General features: G+C 36.2%; 1 protein-coding gene across 4 annotated transcripts in view; it reads left to right on the top strand.

Moving 5' to 3' along the window:
* The window catches only part of PPARG (peroxisome proliferator activated receptor gamma), a 146,669-nt gene that overhangs the window by 87,730 nt on the left and 46,319 nt on the right, over positions 1-12,620 (top strand). For all 4 annotated transcript variants that reach the window (XM_024243965.3, XM_054550182.2, XM_024243964.3 and 1 more), the window contains 2 exon segments: positions 3,603-3,830; positions 5,213-5,382. In XM_024243965.3, coding sequence (XP_024099733.1) covers positions 3,605-3,830; positions 5,213-5,382 — 396 coding nt within the window. In that variant the 5' untranslated portion in view covers positions 3,603-3,604.

Here is a 12,620-nt window from a genome sequence, read left to right as displayed (position 1 = left end):
TGCATCACCATGCCCGGCTAATTTTGTATTTTTAGCAGAGATGGGGTTTCTCCATGTTGATCAGGCTGGTCTCGAACTCCTGACCTCAGGTGATCCACCGTCTTTGGCCTCCCAAAGGCCAAATTTGGCTGGAATTACAGGTGTGAGCCACTGCGCCCAGCCTCAAGGCATTTTTTCTTATGAAGATCACAGCTGAAATCTTCAATCTTCAACTCATGCAAAAGTTTGCCTTTGGAGTGAATTTCTTGGCAATCTGCTTGGTAAGAAAAAGCAAGTGGTGTTAAAGTGAGAGCATTAAAATAAAATTGCTCCAAAAAATGATAAATAAACAAAAGAAAAGAAAAAGGAAAAGCAAGAGGCCCGTGCACAGATACACAGAGGAGAGTGGCCCCTCCTCCATAAGCCTGTTTCATCAATGAGAGAATCAAGAGAATACTGTATATACAGAAGAGGGTTTCAGGGTCAGTCTTGAGTTTGCATCTTCTACTTCCTAGCTAGAGGACCTTGGACAATTCACTTTACTTCTTTGGTCCTAGCTTGCTTATCTATAAAGTGGGAATATTTCAGATTATGCAGAAGAAAAGGTAGGATGTACTGGGCACATGGGAAGTGCTTGATCAATACCAGTTTGCTTCCCTCCTTCCCTGCCCCTTCTGCTAAAACTTCACAGCTATCTCATTAAGTCATCAATGTATTTAGTATTTAATAAATAAATATTTAACGAGCACCTACTATGAGACAAGCCCTTTGTTAGCCAGTGGGGATACGACTGCAAACAAGAAAGATACGCCTATAATTTGATGAATCCTGGAGTTTATAAGCAGCTCATCTCTGTCTCCAGTGTGAGCAGTCCTAAATTTACACAGTTCTCCACTGGTGTTTTTGACCACAGAGTTAACATTTAAAATACCTATGACTGCTTTTTTGGCACCACTTTGAATAATGAACTGGTTTCAGGTAAACAGAGTCCAGGTACCTATTGCAGAAAGTTTTCCAGTCTACACACTCGGTGGCTCACAGGTCCACGTGAAGTGAACCAAAAGAGTTTTGTTGCACTTACTGTGACAATAAATCATGTTTAGAAAAATGCATGTGGCGTACATGATATTGGGCAAATGATTCATGAAACTTGCTATTCTGTGGCCTTAGAATCCATATAAGTATTTTTCCTTTGTCTTTTATGTGTTTTCTTGTTTCTATCTCTGTTTTGTTTTGTTTTTGTTTTGGGAGTGGTTTAAAATTAATGCTGGGCTAGAGTCTGATTTTGACACTCTCGGGTGTGATCAAATGTTTCCACATATCTCTCTAACCTTTCTATTCTCAATGTGGGGAAAACTCTCTCCTCTTTAAGAAAAGGTGCATCCACAGAAAAGATTATTGAGTAATTTTTCATAGTACAGAAGTAATAATTGAGTAATTTTTCCCTTTAAAATTTTATTTTTGTATTATTTTAAGAACAAAATTATTTTAGGATGCAATTAAAGAAGTTCATTTACCTAAATTTAATTTGCCAACTTTTCTATTACACAAAAGCATTATAAATACAAGTAGAATAGCAAAAATTTCATCCTAAAGAGAAAAATATTTTGGGCTTCTAATTTCAAGAGAGTAAAATTGTCGTTGAACCCTGTGCACACTTTAAAAACAATCATTAACAGGTTGCACCAAACTAGAAGCTTCTTCACAGCAAAGGAAATAATAAAGTGAAAAGTCAGCCTACAGAATAGGGAAATCTGTACATCTGATATGGAGTTATGGATTGCAAATCGTACATCTGATATGGAATTAATATTCCAAAATATATAAGAAACTCAACAAACTCAATTGCAAGAAAACAAATAACTCAGTTAAAAAATGATAAAGGACCGGAATATCCATTTCTAGAAAGAAGACATACAAGTGGCCAACAGATATATGAAAAGGTACTCACCATCACTAATCATCAGGGAAATGCAAATCAAAACCACAGTGAGATATCATCTCACACCCATTAGAATGGCTGTTATCAAAAACACAGATGATAAGAAGTGTTGGCAAGGATGTGGATAGGAGGGAACCCTTGTACACTGTTGGCAGGAATGTAAATTGGTATAGTCATTATGGAAAACAGAATGGACTGCCTCAAAAAATTAAAAATAGAACTAGCACATGATCCAGCAATCCTACTTCTGGGTATATATCCAAATGAAATGGAATCAGTATGTTGAAGAGCTGTCTGCTCTCCCATGTTCACTGCAGCATTATTTGCAATAGGCAAGATATGAAATCAACCTAAGTGTCAATGGATGAATGGATTTTTGAAAACACAGTATATATCTGTATATATAAAATATGTATACACACATACCTATATACACATACAGATGTATATGTACACACCCAGTAGAATATTATTCAACCTTAAAAAAAGAAGGAAATCCTGTCATTTGCGACAACAGAGATGAACCTAGAGGACATTATGCTAACAGAATTAAACTGGGTGGTATTTGACACAGAAAGACAAATACCACATGATCTCACTTACACTTGGAATCTAAAAAAGTCAAATTCATAAAAGCAGAGAGTAAAATGGTGGTTGCCAGGGGCTGGAGGATGAGAGCAATGGGGAGATGTCAGCCAGAGTTTCAGTTATGCAGGATAAGTTCTGGAGACCTAAGTATAGTCAGCATGGTGACTATAGTTAGTGATACTGTATGATATATTTGAAATTTGCTAAGATAGTAGATCTTAAGTGTTCTCACTACACATATTCATACTCAAAAAGGTAACTGTGTGAAGTGATGAATATGTTCATTAGCTTGATTATGATAAGCATTTCATAGTAAATACATATATTAAAACATCACATTGAATATCTTAAGTGTTTTGTTTGTTTTTCGGTTTTTTGGGGTTTTTTTTGTTTTGGTTTGGTTTGGGTTTTTTTGAGGTGGAGTCTTGCTCTGTCGCCCAGCCTGGAGTGCAGTGGTGTGATCTCGCCTCACTGCCACGTCTGCCTCCCAGGTTCAAGTGATTCTTCTGTCTCAGTCTCCCGAGTAGCTGGGATTACAGGCGTGCTACCACACCCAGCCAATTTTTGTATTTTTAGTAGAGATGAGGTTTCGCCATGTTGGCCAGGCTGGTCTCGAACTCCTGACCTCAGGTGATCCTCCTGCCTAAGCCTCCCAAAGTGCTGGGATTACAGGTGTGAGCCACCGTGCCTGGCCTGTATACCTTAAGTTTAAAAATTTTTGTCTATTATACTCAATAAAGCTGGACAAAATTTTAAATAAATAACAGCAGTCATTAACAGACTCAATTGATGACCTTCTGTAGAAGATAATGAGAGCAGGCCTGTTGGAAAAAAGGCATTTATATGGATACACTGTATGTATCTGCACTGTTTCAGGATCCTCTATTATGATACCTGGGTAAAGGGTGACTTCCTTTCTATCATAAAACAGCCTAGACAGCACTAAGAAGGTGGTTATCTTCTTTTCTGTTGTTGTGAGAGCCTAGATGAAATTACTTTGCCAAAGACTCTTTTCATTTCTCTTTCTGAAACTCTGTGAGATTGCTGTGTTCTCTAGGACTTAACTTCACAGCTAGTCTATTTTTCCTTTCAGAAATGACCATGGTTGACACAGAGATGCCATTCTGGCCCACCAACTTTGGGATCAGCTCTGTGGATCTCTCCGTAATGGACGACCACTCCCACTCCTTTGACATCAAGCCCTTCACTACTGTTGACTTCTCCAGCATTTCTACTCCACATTATGAAGACATTCCATTCACAAGAACAGATCCAATGGTTGCGGATTATAAGTATGACCTGAAACTTCAAGAGTACCAAAGTATGATGTTTATTTTCACTTTTCAGACTGCTAGGACTAGAATTGGACTCATCTCTCAGTAACCCTGTAATAAATAATGGTCCAGAGACTAGAAATCTAATAGAGAAGGCATTCACCATTCATTTATTCACCCATTTATCCATGAAATATTAGGTATCTATGAAATGCCAGGAAGGGAGCTGGCCCCAGGTCAATCTTGCCTTCCCCCCCTCCTTCCTTCCTCTCTTCTTTCCTTTCTTGCTTACTTCCTTCTTAGGGACATTTTCTACCTTGATTACACTGCCAGTTGTATCTCAGGCTAAGAGTCCATCATCCAAACTTTGAATTATTTTGGCCCCTTATAAGTTAATAAGTAACCATTCCAAGTCACTTTATATTATATAACTTATCTTCACTGTATTACTGCTACTACAGTACATTTTTTCTAGTATGTCCTTTCAGAAGTTTATAGTGAAACCTACTTTTGAGCACAAATTTGTTTTAACATTGTAGCCTATTGATAAATTTTCATGCCATTAACTAAATCAACATCAAAACATCAGACTCAAGAAAAAACTAGAACTGCACTTTTTGAGATAAAATGTATTTCTGTGATGCTCTTTCCTTGATTTTTATCATGTGTGGGCTGACATGCTGGTTTTCCAAAGCCACCACTATGTAATTGGCAATCATTACTTGACAAGTAAGAACTTCCTGTATTTCTGGTGGCTTTTAAAGATAAATAATATGCTTAGTTATATTTATCTGTGCGGTTTTCAGTTAGAGCCTAATATGGAAATTTAGTAGCCCTGAGCCTAACTAGTAAAAGGTAGGGCTTACTTCCATAAGTTCCGCCATGCTCTGTCAAAGATTATTTCACAAACCACCACTTTTGACTGAACACTAATGGTAACCTGGGCTCGTATTTTTCATGCACCTCAAGCTAGGCATACCATGACCTTTTCACAGTGGTGTTCCTTCTGTGGTTCTTTGGAAGAGTTGTTTCAAAGTACTTATAAAATGGAATATTTAAATAAAATGTATAATTTAATATTGTGATGAATACCAAAGACAGAACATTTCCTAGCAAAATAAGCTTCCTTGTCTCAAATCCTCTATATTGTCTGTTAGATATTGCAGGGTACTGGGGGTCATAGAACCACAAACTTAATTCTCGTTCCCATTTTATATTTATGGGTGAGGCTTAGAGATGTTGTAACTTGCCTGTGATTACAAAGCCTTCTTTTTCTTGCCTTAACTCCAGTGTTTTTTCATGTTCCACTGTGCTTTTACACCGAAACAATACAAATACAGCATGAAGGTGTACTATGGTGGCTTGCCCTGTTGTCTTTTTAGGACTGTTTTCATGGGATAATTATCCTCTCACATGTCTCCAAACACAGGTGCAATCAAAGTGGAGCCTGCATCTCCACCTTATTATTCTGAGAAGACTCAGCTCTACAATAAGCCTCATGAAGAGCCTTCCAACTCCCTCATGGCAATCGAATGTCGTGTCTGTGGAGATAAAGCTTCTGGATTTCACTATGGAGTTCATGCTTGTGAAGGATGCAAGGTAATTTAAAAAAAGTCTTCTTCAAAGAACTTGTTGAAACTTTATTATTTCATTTCAGCAGAACCCCTTTTTTAGTTGATACAATATATGAATTTTTTTTCTTCATGGAAGAGTGTCTTGCTCTGTCACCCAGACTAGAGTGCAGTGGTGCTATCCTAGCACACTGCAGCCTTGAGCTCCTGGGCTCAAGTGATCCTTCCCCCTTCAGCCTCCCAAAGGATGATATAATATTTGAAAGCCTAAAAAACTGGATAAAAGTTGGGCTGCTTTGCCCCACATTCCTTTCTCCAAATTGATTCTTTGAGACACTGATCTCATTTAATCCTTGCATCTTGCAGATTTTTACAAAAAGGTGACTTCTCCAAGGTGTCATGGCAAGACAGTGATGATCTGGCACCAGGATGCAGATTTCCTGCATTCTCTAGTTGTTTGTTTATTTATTTATTTATTTTTGCTGTACCATGTAATATTGTATAGACACTAGATTTTACGGATTATTTATATATGCATATCTTTGGATCCCTAGAGCAGTACTATAAGATTGGGCTTCTTTATGGCCACATTGCAGATGTAGAAATTACAGGTTAGTAAAACTTGCCAAGGTCATCCCTTAGTAAGTGGCAGACCTCAGTCTAGACTCTGACTCCTTAGGTGGTGTTGGCTCTCAAAGCAGTGCCTCATGTTTCCTTATTCCAGCATCAATGTGAGCCACATACACAGACAGGCAAGGAGGTATAACAGTGTGGGAAAGGAGATACTATTTATCCTCACCTCTTTCCTTTGTGAAAAGGGTATTTTGGAAAATTAATTAATTTTCTTAATTAATTAATTTGCTTAATTAATTAATTTCAAATTAATTTGAAAATAATTAATTTGCTTAATTATTAAGAAAATATGTGAATCCACTCATATTTGGATATGCAGTCTTTTAAGATAATTTTAATATACACAATGAAAAAATAGTACTAATTTATTTTATACTCATTGCACAGAATAAACTTCTCATAAATATTCACCTTATAAAATAAACACCTGCTTATTGGGCTTTTTACTCAACGTAAAGATACAGAACAACAGTTAGGAAAGCTTTAGGACATCTTGGTTCCTAAATGGATGATGGGCCAAAAAAGGAAACTGATTTTTATTGAATTCTTACTACATGCCAAATACTGTATGAGGTAACATTTTCATACATCAGTATTTAACCACATCCTACCCAGGTTTTCTCATCTATAAAATGATTGTGGCTGAGTGTGGTGGCTCACGCCTGTAATCTCAACACTTTGGGAGGCCAAGGCAGGAGGATCGCTTGAGCCCAGGGGTTCAAGACCAGTCTTGGCAACATAGCGAGACCCCATCCCTACAAAATTTTTAAAAAGTTAACCAGGCATGGTGGCACATGCCTGTAGTCCTAGCTTCTTTGGAGGTTTAGGTAAGAGGATCCCTTGATCCCAGGAGTTCAAGGCTGCAGTGAGCTATGATCATACCACTGCACTTCAGCCTGGGTCACAAAAGCAAGACCCTAACTCCAAAAAAAAAAAATAAATAAGTAAATAAATAAAATGACACTGAATTAGATGATCTCTAAAGTTCCTTCAACTGAAACAGTTTTTACTCTAAAGGCAACCTAATACAGTGAAAAGGGACAAACCAGAGGTCAGCTCTGCCACTTTCCAAAGTCACTAGCCAGTCACATATACATTGTATCCTTCATCAGGTCCCCCATGTGTAAAATGACTTGGTTAGATTGGCTACACAAGGTCTTATTCATCTCTAAGGTCTGTAATTTCAAAATGACACTTTGAAACACTCCTGGCAAGAGATGCTTTCATTTAAAACACTAAAACCCATTCATTCTGTAATTTAAACCAAGTTAAAATATTTATGACCTTATATAAAATCATTGTATTAAGTCAATTATCTAAGATCTTGATGAGTAGTAAGAACATGTCATTTTATTGACTTGGATTTTTTATTGAGTGTTTTCTGGTTTTATTGAGTTTTATTGTTAGATTTAATGAGTTGGAGTTTATTTTTACTGAGTTGGATACCATTTTTGAGTGAATAAACTGTTGCTAAATTCTGAGCCATATTTATCTGAAGAAACCATTCTGTTTTGGTCATGTGATAATTTACAACTATAAATAAATAAAAACAGCATGGTTGGTTTAAGGTTCCACAATAAGTTATTGTTTTTTATGGGCTAGTAAAGCACTTAGAAAACTAAAACCTTTAAGCAAATAGTTCCACCATAATCCTAGTAGTCACAAGTTTGTGGAAAGCTAACATTAATGAAAACAGCTGAAAATGGAAAGACAAGAACATTGTCAGTAGTTGGTTATAGTGATAAATCTAAGTTCTGAGGGCACTAAAACTTAAAAGCAAGGAGGGAAGAAGAATAGCAAAAAGAGAAGAGAGAAGAGGAAATCCAGGTGCCTTCAAGTTAGGATTAGAAAGGGTAGAAAGCAGAGAGGGAGAAAAAATACTTAATAAAACCTGAAGACTCTAGGGGAGTCCTTAACCTATCATAGATTAAAAAACAAACATAGAAGAAAACTAAGTGTATTGTATACTAACCTGCAGTAATTTGCAAACCATCCAAAATGTGGATTCCAGAATTCCTAGACTAAAATGTAAGGAAGGTTTTACTCACTTGGAAAGGGAAAATAGACATCTACACATTTTAAAGGTAAGAATAAGAAAAATATTATTCTTGGAAAATTTAAACATTTAGTAATATACTACTTAATATAAAGAAAATATGTGAATCCACTTATATTTTGATATGCAGTCTTTTAAAATAATTGTAATATACTCAATGAATAAAATAACATTTATTATATACTGATTGCACAGAATAAATTGTTCATAAATATTTACCTTATAAAATAAACCCTGCCTCGGCTGGGGTTTTTATTCGGCGTAAAGATATAGAACAGCAGTTAGGAAAGAATTAGGACATCTTGATTCCTAAATGGATGATGGGTCGAAAAAGGAAACTTTTTTTGAATTCTTATTCTGATTTTTATTGAATTCTTAGTATGTATCAGATACTGTGTGAGGTACATTTGCATACATCATTATTTAACCACATCCTACTCAGGTTTTCTCATCTATAAAATGATTCAGATGATATTGGTAGGATGTGGTTACATAATGAAACAATATCATTTGGCTTCTTCAAGTATACATCAGCAGTTCCCAAAGTGTGGTCTGGGGCTTGGACCCTTTCAAGGCATCCATGAAGTTGAAACTATATTCATAGTAATGATTTTTATTGCTTTTTTCACTTTCATTCTCTCAGGAGTGTATGTGGAGTGTTCTGGAAGCTACATGATGTAGAATGATGACATAGCTCTGGTAGCTAATGGAATGTTTGCTTATATGTTCTTGTATATAATAATTTCTCAGTTGTAATTTCTAGTGTGATAAATGTCAGTAAAGATAGCCCACATAAACAAAATCTCTTTGGAGTCTTCCATAATTTTAAAAAAAGTAAAGGGATCTTGCAACCATAAAGCCTTCAGTCTCATTCTGAAGAAATGCAGTTACTCATTCTTTGCTACTTTGAAACTAAACAAAATTGCTGCCACATTCTGAATACTGCTGCATTAGACTAGTGGCTGTCAGTAAAGACATCTCCTTAGCTTATAACCAATACGCAATAAAAAGCCAGGAAAAGGGAATTAGCAAATGTGTTTAACTCATCTGCATGTATTTTCTGAGAGGTGTTTTGGAAGCTTCACATTTGCTATTGTAGTAGAAGGTGGGTTATATTCATAATTAAAATACGGTTGACCACAAAGCTGCAGGCTTATCTATGGATTGAAAAGAATAAACACAGCATAAAACAACTGTTGGTAGATCTTCCTAAACAATTTTACAATGTAAATGGAACAGGTTTGTATTAGTGATTCTTGCCAAAATTCAGTCAGACAGATGAGAATGAGTAGATTGGGTTTTAATTAAGGTGAAATAGTTACAGATTCTTGGGTGTGTTAATATTGCAAACATATGTAAAATAAAACCTTTAGCAACTGAAAGATATATATACTTTAGAGCTTGGAAAGCTATCATTTATTTGTTGTTTACATGTTGGACACATATTTTTATCTTTGGTAAGTTCCATCCTATTTTTTATCTTTAGTGAAAGATCGTTTTGGAACCATAGCTGTACCTAAAGATATAAGTAAATACAATCTACCATACAATACAATGTAATCTAAGTTTGTATTTCTGTATACAAAAGAATGCCGTATGCTTATTAGCCACTTGTATATCTATTCATCCCTACTTCAGAAAGAGTTTTAATTCTTCTCACCTGCCAGTCGTAGCTTATTAATCCAACTTCCAGGGGCCAGACTGCTTCATGGGAAAGCCAACTGCAAGCCCAGCACAGGGCTGTTAATTTCATTGTAAAATCAACAACATCATTCTGAGGTCTCATTGTCCCTGATGTTTTGTTAAAATTAAAGCAATTAAGGAGAGATCAAAGAAAATTTTTCAAATGATATGAAAAATTTGTCTGTTACTTTCTAACAGACAAATGTGCAGACATTAGAATCAATATATACACAAAACAATTTTCTCAAATGGTGACTGATGCATCTCCAACACACCACATCACAGACTTCCTGATCATCAGAAGAGTAAGTTGTTGAAAATGCATTGTTCTATGGACTCTGAAATAATAAAAAAGAGTGTTATTAGAGTGTTTCTTCATCAGTAATATGAAGAAAATTTGGAGAAGCCAGCCTTGTTCTGTAAATCAATAAATAATTTTACAGAAAAGCACTCGATAATATCCTTACATCTTCCTCTCTAGATTCCTTGAGTCAAATGACAAGAAAACACTTGGTTATCATGAACCTGGTGTAAAAAAAGTAAAAGCAAGTTCCAAGATGCATGCTAGGATCTGTGTATTCAGTTCAAGATTTTATTTACATATACAGTGTATAATGTTCAGAATGATTATTCATTGAAAGACCTTGGATCATCACAAAAAATGTGATACACTTTTGAAAGGCATCAGCTGAGTCATGTCAGAAATTTCCATTATAAGAGTTAAACTCAATTCTCTTTTTTTTTTTTTTTGAACATGTGTCAAAGATTTATTTAAAACCCATTAACGAGGGAAAAGCAGGATGGTAAATCTAGTTCAAAGAAGAACTTGAAGGACCAAGAATATATAGTCACTGAAAGAAAGAATCCTGAAATAAGATTCAGAATGGTTAATGTTCTACAGGGCAATAAAACCATAACCTTGAGGTTATCTTTTCTTTTTTTTATTATTCTTATACTTTAAGTTCTAGTGTACATGTGCACAATGTGCAGGTTTGTTACATAGGTATACATGTGTCATGTTGATCTGCTGAACGCATCAACTTGTCATTTACATTAGGTATTTCTCCTAATGCTATCCCTCCCCCAACCCTTCACCCCCTGACAGGCCCCAGTGTGTGACGTTCCCTGCCCTGTGTCCATGCATTCGCATTGTTCCACTCCCATCTATGAGTGAGAACGTGCAGTGTTTGGTTTTCTTTCCTTGTGATAGTTTGCTTAGGATGATGGTTTCCAGCTCCATCCATGTCCCTGCAAAGGATATGAACTCATCCTTTTTTATGGCTGCATAGTATTCCATGATGTATATGTGCCACATTTTCTTAATCCAGTCAATCATTGATGGACATTTGGGTCAGATCCAAGTCTTTTCTATTGTGAATAGTGCCATAATAAACATATGTGTGCATTTGTCTTTATAGTAGCATGATTTATAATCCTTTGGATATATACCCAGTAATGGGATTGCTGGGTCAAATGGTATTTCTAGTTCTAGATCCTTGAGGAATTGCCACAGTGTCTTCCACAATGGTTGAACTAATTTACACTCCCACCAACAGTGTAAAAGCATTCCTGTTTCTCCACATCCTCTCCAGCATCCGTTTGTTTCCTAACTTTTTAATGATCGTCATTCTAACTGGCGTGAGATGGTATCTCATTGCGGTTTTGATTTGCATTTCTCTGATGGCCAGTAATGATGAGCATTTTTTCATATGTCTATTGGCTGCACAAATGTCTTCTTTTGAGAAGTGTCTGTTCATATCCTTTGCCCACTTTTTGATGGGGTTGTTTGTTTTTTTCTTGTAAATTTGTTTAAGTTCTTTGTAGATTCTGGATATTAGCCCTTTGTCAGATGGGTAGATTGCAAAAATTTTCTCCCATTCTGTAGGTTGCCTGTTCACTCTGATGATAGTTTCTTTTGCTGTGCAGAAACTCTTTAGTTTAATTAGATCCCATTTGTCTATTTTGGCTTTTGTTGCCATTGCTTTTGGTGTTTTAGTCATGAAGTCTTTGCCCATGCCTATGTCCTGAATAGTATTGCCTAGGTTTTCTTCTAGGGTGTTTATGGTGTTAGGTCTTACATTTAAGTCTTTAATCCATCTTGAGTTAATTTTTGTATACGGTGTAAGGAAGGGATCAATAATTCTTTTATCAAAAAACCTTCCTCTCCTAACCATGCCAAATAACTGAGCACTCTGTGAGTCATCCAGCTGTCAGCTTGCCAAGTAGCATTTTCACCCACTAATATTGTCTTTAAAAAGCAAGAATCAAAAGAGAAGTCAAGGAATATCATAAAATATCTGTGATCACAATGGCAAACATCAAAATTTTCACCAACATTTATCAATGAGAACAGTTCTATACATTAGCATTCTATTAATCTGTGAAAAAAAAAAAACTTTTTGATATCTGAAGGTCCTCAGAACCCTTTGAGAATTAAAGAGACTTCAACGCCAGCAAATTCTACATCGGGCATATTCTTTAAGACATTGCTGATCTCACAAGAGGTAGAGAAAACTCTCCAAAACAACATCAATGAAACAAACATACACTCAGTTCTGAATTGTGAGCTGCAGGCACACTTAGCAGGTCAGGGTTTTCCCCATGATAGATGCCCAGAGAGGTACAGTGGTGAGCATTGCCCCAAAGGCGGATGGCTGTAGCAGTTTTCTGAGCAATCAGTGAGAAGGAGCTGAGTGTAGGGCTTATGAATTAAGCCAGGATTCTCAATAGTGTCTGAAATAGTCATAAGTCAGTAGCACCCCTGGCTACTGAATTCCTAATTTAGACCTTGTAGGAGTCCCCCAGTTTAAGGTCAAGAAACTAGTTCCAAATAATATCAGCAAGCATGTGAGAAGCTAACCATCTTGAATGACATTCATCATCAACAAGAAAAC

Source organism: Pongo abelii, chromosome 2 (assembly GCF_028885655.2).
Source record: "Pongo abelii isolate AG06213 chromosome 2, NHGRI_mPonAbe1-v2.0_pri, whole genome shotgun sequence".
NCBI classification, from domain to species: Eukaryota; Metazoa; Chordata; class Mammalia; order Primates; family Hominidae; genus Pongo; species Pongo abelii.
This window is presented reverse-complemented; position numbering and strand designations above follow the sequence as displayed.